Raw genomic sequence first — 22,236 nt, 5'->3', positions numbered from 1 at the left:
AATTTCATTCTTTTACATGTATCTGTCCAGTTTTCCCAGCACCACTTATTGAAGAGACTGTCTTTTCCCCATTATATATCCTTGCCTCCTTTGTCATAGATTAGTTGACCATAGGTGCATGGGTTTATTCTGGGCTTCTATCTTGTTCCATTGATCTGTGTTTCTGTTTTTGTGCCAGTACCATACTGTCTTGATTACTGTAGCTTTGTAGTATAGTCTGAAGTCAGGGAGTCTGATTCCTCCAGCTCCATATTTTCCCTCAAGATTGCTTTGACTATTTGGGGTCTTTTGTGTCTCCATACAAATTTTAAGAGTTTTTGTTCTAGTTCCGTAAAAAATGTCATTGGTAATTTGATAGGGATTGCATTGAATCTGTAGATTGCTTTGGGTAGTAGAGTCATTTTTACAATATTGATTCTTCCAATCCAAGAACATGGTATATCTCTTCATCTGTTGGTATCATCTTTAATTTCTTTCATCAGTGTCTTATACTTTTCTGCATACAGGTCTTTTGTCTCCCTAGGTAGGTTTATTCCTAGGTATTTTATTCTTTTTGTTGCAGTAGAAAATGGGAGTGTTTCCTTAATTTACCTTTAAGATTTTTCTTCATTAGTGTAAAGGAATGCAAGAGATTTCTGTGCATTAATTTTGTACACTGCAACTTTACCAAATTCACTGATTAGCTCTAGTAGTTTTCTGGTGGCATTTTTAGGATTCTCTATGTACAGTATCATGTCATCTGAAAACAGTGACAGTTTTACTTCTTCTTTTCCAATTTGGATTCCTTATTTTTCTTTTTCTTCTCTGATTGCCGTGGCTAGGACTTCCAAAACTATGCTGAATAATAGTGGTGAGAGTGGACATTCTTGTTTGTTCCTGATCTTAGAGGAAATGCTTTTAATTTTTCACCATTGAGAATGATGTTTGCTGTGGGTTTGTCATATATGGCCTTTATTATATCGAGGTAGGTACCTTCTATGCCCACTTTCTAGAGAGTTTTGATCATAAATGGGTGTTGAATTTTGTCAAAAGTTTTCCTGCATCTATTGAGATGATCATATGCTTTTTATTCTTCAATTTGTTAATATGATGTATCACATTGATTGATTTGGGTATATTGAAGAATCCTTGCATCCCTGGGATAAAACCCACTTGAACATGGTGTATGATCCTTTCAATGTGTTGTTGGATTCTGTTTGCTAGTATTTTGTTGAGGATTTTTGCATCTATATTCATCAGTGATGTTGGTCTGTAATTTTCTTTCTTTGTTGTATCTTTGTCTGGTTTTGGTATCAGGGTGATGGTGGCCTCATAGAATGAGTTTGGGAGTTTTCCTTCCTCTACAATTTTTTGGAAGAGTTTGAGAAGGATGGGTCTTAGCTCTTCTCTAAATGTTTGATAGAATTCACCTGTGAAGCCATCTGGTCCTGGACTTTTGTTTGTTGGAAGATTTTTAATCACAGTTTCAATTTCATTACTTGTGATTGGTCTGTTCATATTTTCTATTTCTTCCTGATTCAGTATGGGAAGGTTATACCTTTCTAAGAATTTGTCCATTTCTTCCAGGTTGTCCATTTTATTGGCATAGAGTTGCTTGTAGTAGTCTCTTACGATGCTTTGTATTTCTGAGGTGCCCGTTGTAACTTCTCCTTTTTCATTTCTAATTTTACTGATTTGAGTCCTCTCCCTCTTTTTCTTGATGAGTCTGGCTAATGGTTTATCAATTTTGTTTATCTTCTCAAAGAACCAGCTTTTAGTTTTGTTGATCTTTGCTATTGTTGTCTTTGTTTCTATTTCATTTATTTCTGCTCTGATCTTTGCGATTTCTTTCCTTCTGCTAACTTTGGGTTTTGTTTGTTCTTCTTTCTCTAGTTCCTTTAGGTGTAAGGTTAGATTGTTTATTTGAGATGTTTCTTGTTTCTTGAGGTAGGCTTGTATTGCTATAAACTTCCCTCTTAGAACTGCTTTTGCTGCATCCCATAGGTTTTGGATCGTCGTGTTTTCATTGTCATTTGTCTCTAGGTATTTTTTGATTTCCTATTTGATTTCTTCAGTGATCTTTTGGTTATTTAGTAACGTATTGTTTAGCCTCCATGTGTTTGTGTTTTTTACGTTTTTCCCCCTGTAACTGATTTCTAATCTCAAAGCATTTTGGTCAGAAAAGATGCTTGATATGATTCTAATTTTCTTAAATTTACTGAGGCTTGATTTGTGACCCAAGATGTGATCTATCGTGGAGAATGTTCCGTGCGCACTTGAGAAGAAAGCGTAATCCTGCTGTTTTTGGATGGAATATCCTATAAATATCAACTAAATCTATCTGGTCTATTGTGTCATTTAAAGCTTCTGTTTCCTTATATATTTTCATTTTGGATGATCTGTCCATTGGTGTAAGTGAGGTGTTAAAGTCCCCCACTATTACTGTGTTACCTTCGATTTCCTCTTTTAGAGCTGTTACTAGTTGCCTTATTTATCAAGGTGCTTCTATGTTGGGTACATATATATTTATAATTGTTATATCGTCTTCTTGGATTGATCCCTTCATCATTATGTAGTGTCCTTCCTTGTCTCTTGTAACATTCTTAATTTTAAAGTCTATTTTATCAGATATGAGTATTGCTACTCCAGGTTTCTTTTGATTTCCACTTGCATGGAATAACTTTTTCCATCCCCTCACTTTCAGCCTGTATGTGTCTGCAGGTCTGAAGTGGATATCCTGTAGACAGCATGTATATGGGTCTTGTTTTTGTATTCATTCAGCAAGCCTGTGTCTTTTGGTTGGAGCATTTAACCCATTCACGTTTAAGGTAATTATATGTATGTTCCTATGACCATTTTCTTAATGTTTTGGGTTTGTTTTTGTAGGTCCTTTTCTTATCTTGTGTTTTGCACTTAGAGAAGTTCGTTTAGCATTCGTTGTAGAACGGGTTTGGTGGTTTGGTGGTGCTGAATTCTCTTAGCTTTTGCTTGTCTGTAAAGCTTTTGATTTCTCCATCAAATCTGAATGAGATCCTTGCTGGGTAGAGTAATCTTGGTTGTACCTTCTTCCCTTTCATCACTTTAAGTATATCATGCAACTCCCTATTGTCTTGTAAAGTTTCTGCTGAGAAATCAGCTGTTAACCTTATGGGAGTTCCCTTGTATGGTATTTGTTGTTTTTCCCTTGCTGCTTTCAATAATTTTTCTTTGTCTTTAATTTTTGCCAATTTGATTACTATGTGTCTCTGCGTGTTTCTCCTTGGGTTTATCCTGTATGGGACTTGCTGCGCTTCCTAAACTTGGGTGGGTATTTCCTTTCCCAAGTTAGGGAATTTTTCGACTATAATCTCTTCAAATATTTTCTTGGGTCCTTCCTCTCTCTCTTCTCCTTCTGGGACCCCTGTAATGTGAATGTTGTTGCATTTAATGTTGTCCCAGAGGTCTCTTAGGCTGTCTTCATTTCTTTTCATTCTTTTTTCTTTATTCTGTTCTGCAGCAGTGAATTCCACCATTCTGTCTTCTAGGTCACTTATCCGTTCTTCTGCCTCAGTTATTCAGCTACTGATTCCTTCTAGCATAGTTTTCATTTCAGTTATTGTATTGTTCATCTCTGTTTATTTGTTCTTTAATTCTTCTAGGTTTTTGCTAAACATTTCTTGTATCTTCTCGACCTTTGCCTCCATTGGTTTTCCAAGGTCCTGTATCATCTTCACTATCATTATTCTGAATTCTTTTTCTGGAAGGTTGTTTATCTCCACTTCATTTAGTTGTTTTTCTGGGGTTTTATCTTGTTCCTTCATCTAGTACATAGCCCTCTGCCTTTTCATCTTGTCTATCTTTCTGTGAATATGGTTTTTGATCCACAGGCTGCAGGATTGTAGTTCTTCTTGCTTCTGCTGTCTGCCCTCTGGTGGATGAGGCTATCTAAGAGGCTTGTGTAGGTTTCCTGATGGGAGGGTCTGGTGGTGGGTAGAGCTGACTGTTGCTCTGGTGGGCAGAGCTCAGTAAAACTTCAATCCACTTGAGTGCTGATGGGTGGGGCTGGGTTTCCTCCCTGTTGGTTGTTTGGCCTGAGGCAACCCAGCTCTGGAGCCTACCTGGGCTCTTTGGTGGGGTAATGGCAGACTCTGGGAGGGCTCACGCCAAGGAGTACTTCCCAGATCTTCTGCTGCCAGTGTCCTTGTCCCCACGGTGAGCCACAGCCACCCCCCACCTCTGCAGGAGACCCTTCAACACTAGCAGGTAGGTCTGGTTCAGTCTCCCCTGGGGTCACTGCTCCTTCTTCTGGGTCCCGATGTGCACACTACTTTTTGTGTGCCCTCCAAGTGTGGGGTCTCTGTTTCCCCCAGTCCTGTTGAAGTCCTGCAATCAAATCCCACTAGGCTTCAAAGTCTGATTCTCTAGGAATTCCTCCTCCCATTGCTGGAACCCTGGTTGGGAAGCCTGACGTGGGGTTCAGAACCTTCACTCCAGTGGGTGGACTTCTGTGGCATAAGTGTTCTCCAGTCTGTGAGTCACCCACCCACCAGTTATGGGATTTGATTTTACTGTGATTGTGCCCCTCCTACCGTCTCATTGTGGCTTCTCCTTTGTGTTTGGATGTGGGGTATCTTTTTGGTGAGTGCCAGTGTCTTCCTGTCAATGACTGTCCAGCAGCTAGTTGTGATTCTGGTGTTCTCACAAGAGGGAGTGAGAGCACATCCTTCTACTCCACCATCTTGTTTCTGGTCTCTCATTTGGATTTATATATCTTTATGAGGTATGTTTTTCAACTATGACAGTTATTTAAACCAAATATTCAAACAACTGCACACAATTCTATTATTATTATATGTTAGTTTAAACAATGACATGGTTCATCTACTAGACTGTAAGTATTTAAAAGTGGAGATCTTGTCTTCATCATTGTATTCCTAGGACTTTGACTATATGGCATACAGCAAACAGTTATGCAATAAATACTTTGTGAATAAATGACCAAAAATATAGGTAAGTACATTAAAATGATAATTAGTACACACACACACACACACACTCACACACACTCACACACACACACATGTATATGTATAATAGTGTAATGCCTAGTTAGGTAAATAAAATATTACCTAAAATTGACTTAGCCCAAAATCACAATCTGACGGTGTTTAATGGCTCAACTTGTAATTATGACTTTCTTAATGAGAAAATGTTCTCATAAATGAAGATATTATAGTTATCCTGTATAACACATGAGAATCTTTCCTTTCAAAGTGAATCATCAGCGTTACAAGGAATGAATATAAAGTTAACAAAAATAAAGCAAAACCAGTAGAATAACTGTTTCCATAATAGAACAATGTAAACATGACCCAGTACAAACAAAACTGTAAAAGTATTAAAAATTAGACTTTCAAAATAATAAATTAGAAATAAAAATAACAGCATTTTTATTTTAAGACTAGTTTATATCCACTAGTCTCATTAAGAAGCTGATAGCTACTTCACATAATTTTTACCATGGTATGAATTTTCCTTTCTTGTTTTATTTTTTAATTTAATAATAAATCATATAATTATTAATATAAATATTTCTGATACTAAATTACACTTAGTCCTTTTATGGTACTTAAAGCAAAGAAGCCCTCACTGCAATTTTATTTGAAAAAAAAATTAGATGCACACACAAAGTAATATTCTAGTAGCTTTTTAAATTCTAACTGCATCTTTAAAAGGAAAGATTCAAAGAGAAATGTAAGCAAAATAAAGAAAACAAATGTTGTTCCCAAAAGAGGATTCATAATATTTATATTTTTTGCTAACATGATATAATAAATTGCTAAGGATTATAGGAATTATTATATTAATTACATTTAGTAAAAAATTTACCTTATAAAAGTTGAGATACAAAATGACTCATTTTAGGGGAACTTCCCTAGCGGTCCAGTGGGTGAGACTCCCTGCTCCTAATGTAGGGGGTGCGGGTTCGATCCCTGGTCAGGGAACTAAGATTCCACATGCTGTGCAGTGCGGCCAAAATAAAAACAAAACAAAACAAAAAATACCCACCAAAATGACTCATTTACAACATGAGTAAAACTTAAGCTGAATTTTATGGATGATATCTACCAATCAATCTTCCATGCCCAAACTATATGTAGGGTCTTTCACTCTTAAAATGTATTGCAAGGGCAGTATGGAGCTGAAGACTATAAAATGTATAAAATGGAAGGTATATTAAATATGGCAGTACTTCTGTAGCAAATGGTATCACTGTTTTTCATTTTTAGAAACATTATAAAAATTTAGAAACTTCCTGGAAAGCTTTATCCCTCATTCTCAGGTTTATAGTTCCCTTAGTTATAAAAGTTTGATGTTATCTAAATATGTATCCATGATTTATTGATTGTACTCTAATAATGCTTAAGAAGAAAAAAGAAGCTATAATACTTAAAAGATCAAAACAAAATAAGCAAAGCCAAATTTAGAAGCAAAACTATCCCACTGACACCTACCTCCTGGAAATGCCATTAGCCAGACATTTACGGCTACAGGATTTAGAGGAGAGGGGTGATGACATTGGGGACAAGTTGAGAGGGGCAATCAAACTGCTGATGATCTCAGTCAACTGTGCGCTCTGCAAGAAAACAGTAAATCTTTTACTACTGCTAAGCAAGGAATATGGCTAAATCTCAGACCTTTAGTGCCTATTAAAGTTTAACTTCTCATGAAACAAGTAAATGTTTATGTTTTAGTAAATATTTTACTCTACAAAGACAATTTACACCATTACTGATTTTTCCATTATTATAAATAAATCTACATTTTAAAGTACCCTTTTTTTTCCATATCATTTTTTGCTTCAGTTCTTTTGTCTACTCATCCTATCCTCTATAACATTTAAGCTCAGCTGATAGAATCTACATAAATATTTTCTTTGACGCAGCCAAATTAATAATAACAAACTCATAGCTATAATTTATTAAGTGCTCACTATGTGCCAGGTACTATACTAAGCACTAAACATAGAATATTTCTAATCTTTACAACCAACTTGCAAAGTAGATAATATTAGAACTACTGACACTACTATTATTAAAATCAATTACAGATGAGGAAGTTGAAGCAAAGACAGATTAAGCAGCTCGATCATGGATTATAAAATTGGTAAGAAATGGAGCTAGGATTCAAACTTAGGCTTGAATCCTATACCATACTACTTCTCAGTATTTTTCCTAATTTGAATATACCAGTTTTTTCAGGTACCCCAAATTTTCATTGACCCTTATCCCAAACTTATATGTAAGATATTTGTAATATACAATAAATATTATATTATTCTCAAAACAGTCACATACAACAATTATAATAAGCATAAACCACATCAATGGAAAAGAGTACACTTCTACAAAAGGATAACAACATTTTTCATTACACATGTAATCCATCGTAGTTCATTGTAGAAAAAAGGGAAAGTATGAAGAGGTTTCAAAAATGAAAAGAAAATAACCTGTAATCATATTTCACAGAGAAAACCATTGCTAATATCTTGGTATATATCCATACCCCAAGAAAAAACTTTTTATTTTGAATATATGTGAGCATGAATGTATGCACACATGCATACACACATCCTTTTAGTAAATTATGCTGCATCAATTTTCTAAAATCTGGTTTTCTTACTTAATATAGTGTGACTATATTTTAAAAATATATAGACATATTTCACTGTTTTATTAACTGAAGGATATTCTATTCTAAAATACGAGGGCATATGGAATAATTATTTTGCAACTCTATTTGTATGAAACAAATAACATGCTATTAGAAATGAGACTAGAGAATATGATAGAGTTAAATATAATATTTGAACTCTTCAAAAAGTCTTCCATGAAGAAGACCCTGAAATGTTTTCACCACTTATTTTCTTGAAAAATAATACATATCTAATGACTTTATTTTTTAAATTATTATACATTTTTAGATTAAAGTTAGTTTTCAAAATCACCAATACACTCTTTATCCATCTATCAAGTATTCATTAATTTGGTCATACAAAGAAATTTATAAAGTACACTCTTCTCATTGTTCCACCTCCAAAAATATCTAAAAATCTTCTTAGCCATTGGAGGTCGCTAATCAGTATGTGTGAACAATTGGTCCAGAGTGACAGCGTCACAACCAACCTCCAGCTTTACCCTAACAACCACCCCACTCCTGCCCAAGAAAACCTCATATACTTGAGTCCATATTTGGGATAGAAAATTCACGGTAAAAATGAATATAAAAGTAAAATTAGGAGAGGCATAATTTGAACTCTGAAAAAAAAATCAACTTTAAAAGTCAAAACACTTACTAGCTATTTATAATGAGGTTTCTAATGTAAATATACCTGTGTGAAATTTATTTTAAATTATCTGAAGTTCTAAAATAATGTCACCTTTCAATTTATGAACAAAATATATTATCTAATAATGGAAGTATGCATTAATACTATGAATCAATGTTATTTTTTAAAACACATATCAGTCTACAACCCAATAGTGCCTTTATAGCTTAACTGCCAACTCTTTAGTTGTTTTTGAGGAACATAAATAAGTTTGGTAAGCAAAACATTCCTCTAACAGTAAATTTAATCAAGTCAAAGGATTACCTGATCTATACTCAAGTTCCACTACGGCAGGCAAACAGTTATATACCAATAGATTATATTTTAAAAAAATATGTGTAATATCAGGCTTGCCACCCCTTCTTCCATTTACTCACCCCTAGACTGTCTTCTTCAATGAGTATTTGAAAACAACTTAATTTTTAATTGGCCTATAAAAACATTATTAGCATGTGTTTCAAGAGCACATTACCTGTTCACAGGTAATTTATAAATGACCTCTACAAGTGATTTGTGTTGCCCTTTTCTGCATCCTTTTCCTCTCCATGTCTAGAGCCATTAGTATTCTCACAACTCCTGGTTCCTTTCCCTCCCAAAGCCTCTGACACTCCTGTCAGCAATGGGACTTAAAATGAACATGATACCCAAGGCCACCTTCATAGGTGAGCAACCTGTGCAGTAACATGGGGCTGCACTCAGAAGGATCCCATGTTTGGTTAATGTTCTGCTGTCACTGGCTTAAAACTTAAAACTTTTTAACAAAGGGCTGTGTGATTTCATTTTGCCCTGGGCCCGGCAAACTAGCCAGTTCTGATGTGAACTCACGTCCAACCAAACAAACTGGTGCTACCAAGGAGAAAGAAAAAATACAAGAGGGACTTCCCTGGCGGTCCAGTGGTAAAGAATCTGCCTTACAATGCAGGGGAAGCGGGTTCGATCCCTGGTGGGGGAACTAAGATCCCACATGTTGGGGGGTAACTGAGCCCACGTGCTACAACTACTGAGCTCGCATACCTCAACGAGAGAGCCCACCTGCCACAAGCTACAGAGCCCATGCACTCTGGAGCCCACGGGCCACAACTACAGAGCCCATGCACCCTGGAGCCCATGCCCTGCAACTACAGAAAAAAAAAAAAACCGCATGCCACAACTAGAGAGAAGCCCGAGCACCACAAGGAAGAGACTGCGTGCCACATCGAGAGATCCTGCGTGCCTCAACGAAGACCCTGCAAGCCGCAGCTAAGACCCGACACAGCCAAAAAAATAAATTAAATACATAAATAAAATAAATAAATATTAAACAAAAAGAAGGAAAAAAATACAAGAAAACTCTTTCCAAAGGATAAGTAGTGACCTACAGGTAAAAAGAGTCAAAGGTCTACTGATCAAGTGCTCACGTTATTCGTGTGAAATAACTAGGATCAAACTGAAAAGGTACTGATCCTAAGGGATGAGGGGAGGGAAAAAAAGAGGGAAGAGGAATATAATCAGTATTGATTTAAAACACCACTTATATGGTAAAGTGCATTACAGTTTAACACCAGATAATTACAAAATAACTTTCTGAATTATAAAATATTCATAATAGTATTTTGACAATGCATTGGAAATTGGAAAATTAAGAAAAACTCTAGGCAATTGCAAACTTAACAAATATGGGGTGGGAGAAGTTACTCCACATTCTGACTTACCAGGATTAAGACAGTAGTAATCTGGTACTATATTATTTCACAATGTATGTCAGAAAAAAAAAACAACTACAACAACAACAACAGAAAAATTAAATGTGGGCAGGGATGAGAATACATATTACCCACTGGAATAATGTAATCATGCAGCTGTGGTCCCAACTGAGTATATTCTGGCAGATTCAATCCAGTTGCAAGTTAACAAACTCTTAGAAAGCCAGGTTTGTTTAAGAGCCACCAAAGTCTACATTAAAATAAATGGCTAATATTTTTTCTATTTCCTTAGTTTTTTGATTAGTCTGCTTACCAAATAAAATATTTGATTTATATTACATTCAGTATTTTAAATGTATCTACGTTTTTGCACATTTACTATTTTGTAGATATTAGTATCAACAATCAGCTTTCAAAAAAGTCTTAGTGCTATTTTTTTATTAAGTTCACATTGGGTTAATAAATTTACTGTGATTTGCAGTGATGTGTTTTCCTATTCAAGTACAAGTTATGACTCAATTATTCTTATTTTATGTAATGCAGTTGATATTTATTTTTTTATAAAATACCTTCATATTTCTTGTCTATTTCTATACATTTGATATTTTGGCTATTATATATGTAACCTCTTCTTCATTTAAGTTTTATAAATAACATGAAATAAATTTTAAATATTAATCTTGCAAAAAATGTTTTGATTTCAAAGGATAAATATAGGACAGAATAATTAAACTTCTGGAGTCATCCGTAAGAGGATTTAAATACCAGGAAAAGCTTTGGAGTCAAACTAATTTATTAGGAGTTTATTAGACTCTCTATTTCCATGATCATTTTTTAATGAAAGAATCTATATTCTAATGTTATCTTTCACTAAAACTTTCTATCAATAAATTAATCAAACACCCCATTCAGATCTATTAAGTGGTACCACTGTTCTTTCCCCATGAGAAAAGTCCAATGATAAGCTATTTTGTTAGAAAACAAGATTTTCCAACCTTAGTATAAATGAGTTATCACCCTATAGCTATGTACCAACACTTTACATATTATATTTATTTATTTAATTTATTTTAATATTTTAAAAATTTATTTATTATTTGGTTGTGTAGGGTCTTAGCTGCAGCTGGCGGGCTCCTTAGTTGTGGCACGTGGGCTCCCCAGTTGTGGCATGCATGTGGGATCTAGTTCCCTGACCAGGGATCAAACCCAGGCCCCCAACATTGGCAGCATGGAGTCTCAACCACTGCGTCACTGGGGAAGTCCCACATATTATATTTAAATAACTTTAATTATATCAATATTATAATAGAGACTATATATACTAAATATTTTAATTGTATTTAATGTCAAACGGCCAACTTTAATAACCAATATCTTAAGCAGAGACACACGTTTATTTGAAGAGTTTATAAAATCAATTGAAAGTCATTTTGATGCCACTCACACTTTACTCTTACTTCACATTACCTGTTTTTCTATATTGCGAAGAAGTAGTGTTGGGCTACTTGGTGACATTTCAAAATCTTGCTCTGGTAAAGGATCTTGACTCTCCTGAGGAATCTGGGGATTCCCTGTAGTGTTTAATGAAACAGCTTGGTCTGCGAATTGGATTTGCTTTTTCAAAATGTCTTTTGGAAGTCGACATTCTTCTAGGATCACTATCCCCTAGACAAATAGCAATTAAAGAGTTGCAATGAAAACAAATTGACTGCTAGATCAACTTTAACATTACAATGCTCTCGAACCATGCTTTTTATTATTCCTTGGAAATCAGAAAATAGACATTTGGAAGTACAGTTTAACTGTAAAAAAGTCACTGATTTAAAACATGTGAGGCTAAAATAACGTATATTTGATGGGTTAGGCTTGCAAAATATTGTCATAAATTACATACAAGAAGTTATTTTTTCTTATTGGTTTTAGTTATTAGCATTAAAAGCATGATACATTTAGAATAAAGTAAAAGGCTTATATGCAGAATATGAACATTTCTGACTAAAATTTAGAACATTTTCAGATATAACCTTCTGATATTTTGGTCACTAGCATTTCCACTTGAGTTCTGTATTTAAGCACTCCTAATTTCATAAATCAAAATATCAAAGTTACAAACATCCAAACAATAATCTAACTTTATATTAACTCCTTTCAGAGCACTCTAAAGAACTCCAGCCCTGTTGCTGCCAGCCAGGGTTGGCAGGACTGCACCACTGAGAAAAAGTACTCTCTAGGCCAAAGTTCTCATTGCTTACAGAGCAGACAAGTTATTAATAAAGACACAGGTTTTCAACCTTGATGGAGTATTTTCTGGAATGTAAGTAACTGGAGAAATGAATAGGGATCTAGCTGCCTCTGTACTCCCTGCCTAACATTCATACATACACATTCCTCAACTGGCTTGCTGAACTTTCCCCACATTCCCTAGCTTCTTCACTCCAACTGTCCTCACCCTTAATCCCTCAGAAGTAATGAAGACAGGAGAGAAAGGGGGAAAAGGATTACACAGATATGATCTTAATGGTTTCACAGTTCTCGTCATAAAATTTCTTCCCTTCCTACCCCTTTTACTACACTTCCCCCTGCAAAGAATAATACATATTATTATTAAATATATGTGTGTGTATATATATATATATATATATACACACATACATACATACTTTTTGGGGGGCAAAATGTCAATAAGTTCCTACAGGCTAGTTGGAAAGGTATTAAATGCCTAATGTGGCTAAAATATTATATTCTTGGAATGAAAAATAGACTAAAACATTAATATAAGCATAGAGTATTTCAAGATGGGACAAATTAAATAATTGCTGTGGGCTAGCTTATATCATGTATAAGTACTTTACATAGGATGGAAACCACCTATAGATTATATGTTATATATAAGTAGTCTTAGTTTACACTATAATTTAGAGAATATATCACTTTAGAATTAACATATTCAGATATTGTATTAAACATACATTTTATTATTTACAGTAATATATTACAAATGATGCTTGGTAAAAGTAACATTTTCTTTTTTACCTATACTTGTAACAGCGCTACTAACTTTTACAAAGATAAAAGGACCCAACTGTTGATCCCATCTCAATGACTGTTTTCATAGAATGCACAAATACAGCTGTCAAGAAATCTGAAGAATATATTTAAAAGAAGTTTCTGTTTCACTTGATATTTTAAAAATTAAATTAGACTTGACAGACAGTATCATCAATCCAAAAGCTCTTGAAAGTATCTGAAATGTCTACCCCAAATTTGTACAAGTCTATAGTAGGTTTTTCACAAGTATCTACATACAAAAGAATATAAGTTTTTACTATATTAAATTAATTATAATTCTATTTGGTTTGATTACAGTTTATATTATGGGCCAGGCTTCTGTGAATTACCCTGATTTCATAATCCCTACTTACAATATTGTTTCTATGCAAAAATTGATTCTGAATTTCAAAAAGGTAGTATAAGAATACTACCTTTTTATAAGTAGGAGGCCTGCTATAGTTAATTCATTGAAGAATAATATTTTAAAGATTCAACAGGGGAGACACTCATAGTCAACTTCATAACCTATTTTGTTCTCTTAAACTGTTGCCCTGGACAAAACTCTCACAATGTAAGAATGGCCCATGATTTTTCTCTGCCATAACCGAGAATAGAGAACAAAGGGAAGAAGATTAAATCCTCTGGAGACACTGCAGAAATAATTCCTCTTCTTAAAAATCAGGAAAAGAATATACATGTGTTGGGTCACCATGATGAATATTTTACAGTTTTGTTTGTTAATTATAACTAAATTAATCTGAATTCTTTAAAAGATCAGGAAAGTAGTCTAATGATAGATAAAATAAGGTAAATAACAAAGACATAAATTTTTTTTAGAAGGATGAGTTGTGTTAACTGAAACAAGTGAAAACCTTAGCATAGATGAAGATGAAAACAAATCAGCTGCTCAGAGAAGACAACTATTCCCAATAATAACACTAGAGAGGTCTCCACCTCCACTCCCAGGGTCCTCATAGAGATGACATAGTGTGAAAAAATAAACAATTGCCTCAGTGAAACAGGAGGTAAGGGGGAAGGGCACAACCTTTAAAAGAATGACATAGCCATAGGACATGACAAAAACTGGTTAAAACAAGCTAGGTCCAAGATGGTAGAATACTCGACTTCCAGTGGACCTTGAGCCTCATCACAGCTCTTTTTAATACATTAGCATGCTAAATGACACACCCACCAGCGCCATGACAGTTTTGAGGCCAACCATAAAAGGTCAAAAAGTGGACAGTGGCCCTATTCCTGGAAATCTTCGCCCCTTCCCTGAAATAGTTGGAATAATCCACCCACTCATTAGCCTATGAAATTACCCAGCCCATAAAAACTAACCACGCTGTATTTTGGGGACTCTTGCCTTCTGAGATGGCCCACACTCTGTCTGTGGAGTGTGTTTCTCTCTAAATAAATCCACTTCTTATCTATCACTTTGTCTCTCACTGAATTCTTTCTGCAATGAGATATCAAGAACCTGAGGTTCACTAAGTCCTGAGACCAAGTGTGCTCTCAATTAAAAGATCGTGGATTCAAGCCCCAATCTGGGTTCTGGCCAGGTTTGAGTCCCAGCCCATGGGTTCAAGTCCTAATCTGGGTTCTGGCTGGGTTCGAGTCCCAGCCCGTGGGTTCCAGTCCCAGTCTGGGCTCTGGCTGGGTTTGAGTCCCGGCCAATGGGTTCAAGTCTCATCTGAGGTGCACGCTTTCATCAGCAACATATTTATTATTTATATAAAGTCATCAAAACTAATTTTAAGCAAAAACTTAAATGAAAACGTTAAAACAAACAAAATGTACAATTTAAGATGTGGAAGACCCTATTATAGGATAACAAAAGAAATCTAAAGGGGAAATCATTTAATATAGGATAGCCAGCCTCTCCAACTACGAAAAACTATTATAAATTTTTTTCTGAAAGTGAGAAGAAGCTGTTGTCTCAGTAAAAGCTGGAGCAGAGAAAAAGAGAAATATGGCAGTTGTAGTGTGTTGACAAAGCTGTTGCAAGAACAAGGAAGGGATGTTGCTAATACCTCCTTTCTTCTAAGAATTTAAGCAAAATTTAGACTACCTGGAGTGTGTCAAAGAAGGGGCAAATGACACATTTTAGGTCATTTGTCCCTTATTTTACACTACTAAAACACTGTATGTTTTCCGACCAGAGACACAAAAGTAGCACTTATTTAAAAAGGCTATTTATAAAAGAGCATCTCAATTTCTTTCCCCTTTCTTTATCTCTAATTTAACTGAGAGGAAAGGTTTCTTTTTTCCTTTCAAGATACATTAAATAAAAAGTTCTGTTTCACTTAAAATGCATTAAACCACTCTTCTCAATTTTTTAATTACAATAATTCAAGAAGGTATTAGAGCAAAAAAGTGTTGTTTCCCCTATTCAATACAATAATAACTCAACTAAACTGCACATAAATAAGCAATTAAACATCTTGATTAATTTCTAAGAAAGGTAAGCAGAAGGTATCAAAGTAAAGAAATATTGTATGTTGATAGCATAATTATAATGATATCTTCCATAAAATAAACATAATATGACTCTTAAGGGAACAAAGGGCCAGAATCACATCTAGCCGGAACAAAGAAAAAATGTAAGGCTACATAAATTATTGCTGGAAAGATTTATTTCCTTAAAATAATTTATTACAAATAGATATTATATAAACATATAATCAAACTTCAAAAAATGTTTAAACAAGTATAAAGCATTGCTTAGAACACACAGAATATTAAAATACCCCTTCTCAAGTCAAAGCAAAATGAACCAGACTGCCTAGATTCAAATATAAAACTTAGTTATCATTTCAACTAGGAACCCACTTTCTTGGAAATTTCCAAATTGCTTTAAACTTGATTTGTTCTTAGAACTCTACTGGCTATAAAAACACTTGTGACATCTTTCAAAGAAAATCATCAAAGAAAACTATCTGGTGATCTTGAGAAGATTGGGAGATCACTACAACTTAAGGCCCAGGTGAAGACAGTTAAAAAGGAGAAAGAGTAACTGAATAGGAAACTTCCATCAGGAAACTATTCCTGAACACAGTTGCCTCAAATCCAACAGACAGAATGGGTAAGCCTAAGGTTCTATATCTATGCTTCTATCCACCTTCCTACAGACATCACCACAAAATTTTACAAAGCATTAAACAATATTCATGACTTCCTAGCTTCCTCTCCCATCCCTGCACAGCTCAAAGTTTCTGCTCCTTTGAATACATACTAATTTGTCATTCCTAAAACAGATCATGTTGTATGCCTTCAAAATTTAAGGAATCCCTTTTCCAGTTCCATAAGTTCATTAAGCAAACTACTATTTATCCTCCAAAGTCATACTGAGGCATCACCTCTTTACTGATGTATTCTCTGACCTGCAAACCCCTAATGACAGAGTGAAATATTCTCTCTATGCCACATCTATATCTTATTAAAAACACATATCATTCCACATATTGTATTATATTGTAATCAATGATATTTACATGCTCTATCTCCCCTACCAGAATATAAACTCATGATAGACAGAATTTAAAATTCACTAATCTTTATGGATGTGCAGACCCTAGGTGGGGTTAGGCTAACTACATGGTTTGAGGACTCTAATTCCCTCCCTTCTCTGCTATTTCGTTTCAGACCAGTCACTATCAACCTTATAATATTATCTCCATTATGTCCACAGTTTCACCATGTAGAATACAGTGTCTCACAAAAACAAAGGTAGAAGTTTTTTTGTTTTTAGATTCCACATATAAGTGATATCATATGATATTTGGCTTACTTCACTTAGTATGAGAATCTCTAGGTTCATCCATGTTGCTGCAAATGGCATTTTTTCATTATCATTCATTAAAATGATACAAATGAACTTATATACAAAACAGAAACAGACCCGCAGACATAGAAAACAAACTTATGGTTACCAAAGGTGAAAGAGGGGGATGGATAAATTAAGAGTTTAGGATTAACATATACATATTACTATATATAAAATAGATAACCAACAAGGACCTACTGTATAGCACAGGGAACTATACTGAATATTTTGTAATAACCTATAAAGAAAAAGAATCTGAAAAAACTAGATATATATGTATGTATAACTGAATCACTTTGCTGTACACCTGAAACTAACACATTATAAATCAACTATATTGAATAAAATATATATATATGTGTGTATAAATACACACAAACACACACACACACACACACACAGCTCATAAAGCTCAATATCAAACAAATAATCCAATCAAAAAATTGGCAGAAGACTTGAATAGACATTTTCCCAAAGAAGACATAAAGATTGCTAACAGGCACATGAAAAGATGCTCAACATCACTAATTATTAGAGAAATGAAAATCAAAACCACAATGAAATATGACCTCACACCTGTCAGAATGGTTACCATCAAAAAGACTATAAATAACAAATAAGTGTTGGAGAGAATGTGGAAAAAAGGGAGCCCTGGTACACTGTTGGTGGGAATCTAAATTGGTGCAGCCACTGTGGAAAACAGCATGGAGGTTCCTTAAAAGACTAAAAATAGAGTTACCATATGATCCAACAATCACACTCCTGGGTATATATCCATAAAAAGCAAAACCACTAATTTTAAAAGATACATGCACACCAATGTTCATAGAAGCATTATTTACAATAGCCAAGACATGGATGCAACCCAAGAGCCCATCAACAAACGATTGAATAAAGAAGATGCAGTGTATATATACATATATGTATGTATATATACACAATGGAATACTACTCAGCCATGAAAAAGAATGAAATATTGCCATTTGCAAAAATGTAGATGAATCTAGAGAATATTATGCTTAGTGAAGTCAAAAACAAATATATATGATAACCCTTATATGTAGAATCTAAAAAATAATACAAATGAATGTATACACAAAACAGAAACAGACTCACAGACATAGAAAACAAACCTATGGTTACCACAGGGAAGAGGGTGTGGGGAGGGACAGATTCGGGGTATAGGATTAGTAGATACAAACTACTATACATAAAATAGATAAGCAACAAGGATTTACTATATAACACAGGGAATTATACCCAATATCTTGTAATAACCTGTAATGGAATATAATCTGCAAAAATACTAAATCACTATGCTGTACACCTGAAACTAACACAATACTAAAATCAACTATACTTCAATAAAAAATTGCATTAATAGTCAAAAAAAGATAGAAAGAGATATTTAGCAATATTTAGATTAAATAGGACTTATGGGATTGCATAAGACTCTTTATATTGTTACTTCTATGGGAAAATATACTTCAAGTTCCAAGTAAACAGGCTATAATTTGGAGGAAACAATATATGCTTAAGCTAGGAAAATTCCATGTTAAATTTCCCCTGCTGGGAAATAAAACAGTGTTTATTTCTGTAATCATTTGCTCAATTTTTCCCCCATTAGACTAAACCCTAAAAATATAAGAACTCTGTTGATTTATTCATCACTGTATACCCTAAGCACATATTAGGCACCTAATAACTGTGTGTGAAAGGAAAGAAGGGAAAGAATGAAGGAAAGAAGGAGGAAAGGTAGAAAACAAGGAAGGAAAGAGAGATGAATAAATTTTATTTTAAAAATTGCTATAATATAATAGCATAGCTTTAATTGCCATTTCTACATCTACATCTTCTTATAAACCTGCCTTCTCCAAATCTCATATTTCTAACTCTATCAGGCCATCTCAACATGAACATCTGACAGAACTTGCAAATCAATGTGCGAGAAAGTTAGCTTATTTTTGTCAAATTCCCTATAAAACAAGCACTTTTTGTCCTTTCCTGGAAAACAGCAGTTCAATAATTAAGAGGGGGAGATCACGGTGATGTTTACACAACTATATATTTGTCAAAATTCAGCAAATTGTACAGTTAAAAAGGTGTACTCTGAAAACAAGATAAAGAAAGATAAATCCATAATTAAACACATGTTAGTTTAAAAAATGTAGAAAATCAAATAAACAAGAAAAATTTTAAGTTACCAGCTAGAAAGGACAGAGTACTTACATAGGAAAAACAATTACATTGATAGTAAACTGCTCATCATTATAAAGAAAACAATGAAATACTATCTTTAAAGGCCTAAGGGAAAATAACTATCAAATCAGAATTCTCTATCAACCTAAAATATCATTGAAGAGTGAGGGTAGTATAAAAGTATTTTGAGACATACAAATACAAAGAGAGTTTAAATGTTCAGAGATTAATATCAAAAAGTACTAACGAATTTACTTCAGCAAGAAGCAAACCAAGAGAGAAAAGACAAAGTAGCAGATACTGCATACTCTTCCAGTACCCATTTTCCTCTTCTTTTCAAGACTCCAACCCTACCGCAGTTTTAGCTACGCATACAACTTCTCAGTGAAAGACAGTATTACTCAGCTTTCACTCCTACACATGGAGAGTACTCATGTTATACTCATGTGGCTAAGTTTGGGCTAACGGGGTGTGAAACAAAGTAGTGCAACTTCCAAGTCACATCCAACTTAAAGACAAACTATACCACACTTCTCTTCGCACTTCCCGAGAGCACAAATGAGAAGACTACAACCCTGTCCAACAGTGCAGTCAACATACATGAGAGTATGTCAAAGAAGCAAGACAGAAGGAACCTGAGTCCCTGAATGACCCTGTTCAACCAAGGTGCTCTACCAGCATGTACTCACTCTTTATTTTTGAAGCATTATGTATCTTTATAAAGCCATTATATTTGTGAGTTATGTTGTTACAGAAGCTTACTCTGTAACCTAATTTTATATACAGAATACAAAAAAAAGTGAGCATATTTTAATGAAATCTGTTAGAAATGTAATTAATTACTGACTGTAAAATAAGTAACTAGATTGAAGCAGATATATATAATGCATAGTTAAATAGCATTAAGATCCATATCTTAAGGAAAAAAGCATATAAAAGTACTGAGTACTTTTAGTCATTGTTAGAATTATTTGCTCTTAAGGAAGTATGTTACAAACTAGGAGTAATGACAAAGAATAAGACTATAATGTATAGCTTTCAGAAGAGCAGAGAGAGAAGAAAGGAATAAAGCAAGTTCCATCAATCCAACGAAAGACAAGTGAAAAACAAAACACAAAGAGAGGAAAATAAAAGAAAATGAAAATTAAAACTACTCAGAGTGGATTTTAAAAACCTAGCTAGGGCTTCCCTGGTGGCGCAGTGGTTGAGAGTCTGCCTGCCAATGCAGGGGAAACGGGTTCATGCCCTGGTCCGGGAGGATCCCACATACGATGGAGCGGCTAGGCCTATGAGCCATGGTCACTGAGCCTGTGTGTCTGGAGCCTGTGCTCCGCAAAGGGAGAGGCCACAACAATGAGAGGCCTGCGTACCGCAAAAAAAAAAAAAAAACAAAAAAAACCTAGCTAAATGTACCTTATAAAACAAACACCTGGAAGAAAAAAAAAAATTGTATCTACCAAATAGCATTAGTATTTCAAAGTGTAAGAAGCAAAAACTGACAGAATTACTAGGAGAAACTGAAAAATTCAAAATGATGACAAATATTAATAAATATATATCAAATATATATATATTAGAATTGAAAGATCTAGATATATGAAGATATAGCAGATGTATACAACAAAGTCAACCAGTTTAATAGAGAATTCTATAATCAACAAATAAAGAATATACATTATTTCTACCACACATTGAGCATTTACAAAATTTGATTAGTAGTTTGTCATGAAGAATGAAATCCATACAAGGTAATCAGTTCACAGATTACAATGCACTTAAATGACAAAATACCAAAAAAAAAAAAAAAAAGATTCATGAGTTCAGGAACATAAAGATGTATTATTAAATAACTCAGGTTAAAAAGGTAATCACATTGGAAATTAAAACATATTAAAAACAGAACAATGAGAGAATTAAATACATGCTATGCACTCAAAGTAATACTTAAATATGAGCTGAAAATAAGAGTTATAAGGCCAACTAAAAGACACAGAGTGGCTGAATGGATACAAAAAGAAGACCTGTATATATGCTGTCTAAAAGACACTCACTTCAGATCTAAAGACACACACATACTGAAAGTGAGGGCATAGAAAAAATTATTCTATACAACTGGACATCAAAAAAAGCTGGGGTAGGAATACTTATATCAGACAAAGTCGACTTTAAAATAAAGACTGTTACAAGAGACAAAGAAGGACATTACATAATGATCAAGGGATCAATCCAAGAAGAAGATATAACAATTATAAATATATATGCACCCAAAATAGTAGCACTAAATACATAAAGCAAATACTAACAAACATAAAGGGAGACCTCAACAGTAACACAATAATAGTAGGACACTTTAACATCCCACTTATATAAGTGACGAATCATCAAGACAGAAAATCAATAAGGAAACACTAGCCTTAAATGACATATTAGACCAGAGAAACTTAATATAGATAGATAGATAGATAGATAGATAGATAGACAGACAGAACATTCCATCCAAAAGCAACAGAATACACACTATTTTCAAGTGCACATGGAACATTCTCCAGGATAGATAACATGCTAGGCCACAAAACAAGCCGTGGTAAATTTAACAAAATTGAAATCATACGAAGCATCTTTCCCAACCACAATGCAATAAGACTAGAAATCAATTACAAGAAAAAAACACACAAACACATGGAAGCTAAACAATAGGATACTAAACAACCACTGGATCACTGAAGAAATCAAAGAGGAAATCAAAAAATACCTGGAGACAAATGAAAATAAAAATACAATGATCCAAAATCTAAGGGATGCAGCAAAAGCAGTTCTAAGAGACAAGTTCATAGCTATACAAGCTTACCTAATGAAACAAGAAAAATTTCCAATAAACTACCTAACCTCACACCTGAAAGAGCTAAGAAAAGAATAAAGAAAACCTAAACTTAGTAGAAGGAAAGAAATCACAAAGAGCAGGGCAGACATAAATGAAATATATACAAAAACAAAAATAGAAAAGATCAATGAAACTAAGAGATGGTTATTTGAAAAGATAAAATTGATAAACTGTTAACCATACTCATCAAGAAAAAAAGAGGGCCCAAATCAGGAAAATCAGAAATGAAAAAGGAGAAGTTACAACCAAG

General features: G+C 34.1%; 1 protein-coding gene across 13 annotated transcripts in view; it reads right to left on the bottom strand.

Annotated features, from left to right (window-relative positions):
- The window catches only part of KANSL1L (KAT8 regulatory NSL complex subunit 1 like), a 146,065-nt gene that overhangs the window by 71,882 nt on the left and 51,947 nt on the right, over positions 1-22,236 (bottom strand). For all 13 annotated transcript variants that reach the window (XM_027122469.1, XM_027122493.1, XM_027122494.1 and 10 more), the window contains 2 exons: positions 11,497-11,694; positions 6,474-6,595 (listed from right to left, as the gene is read on the bottom strand). In XM_027122469.1, coding sequence (XP_026978270.1) covers positions 6,474-6,595; positions 11,497-11,694 — 320 coding nt within the window. The remainder of the gene's footprint in view (positions 1-6,473; positions 6,596-11,496; positions 11,695-22,236) is intronic.

Source organism: Aethalodelphis obliquidens, unplaced genomic scaffold, assembly GCF_003676395.1.
Source record: "Aethalodelphis obliquidens isolate GAN/ISIS:26980383/991018 unplaced genomic scaffold, ASM367639v1 scaffold2, whole genome shotgun sequence".
NCBI lineage: Eukaryota > Metazoa > Chordata > Mammalia > Artiodactyla > Delphinidae > Aethalodelphis > Aethalodelphis obliquidens.
This window is presented reverse-complemented; position numbering and strand designations above follow the sequence as displayed.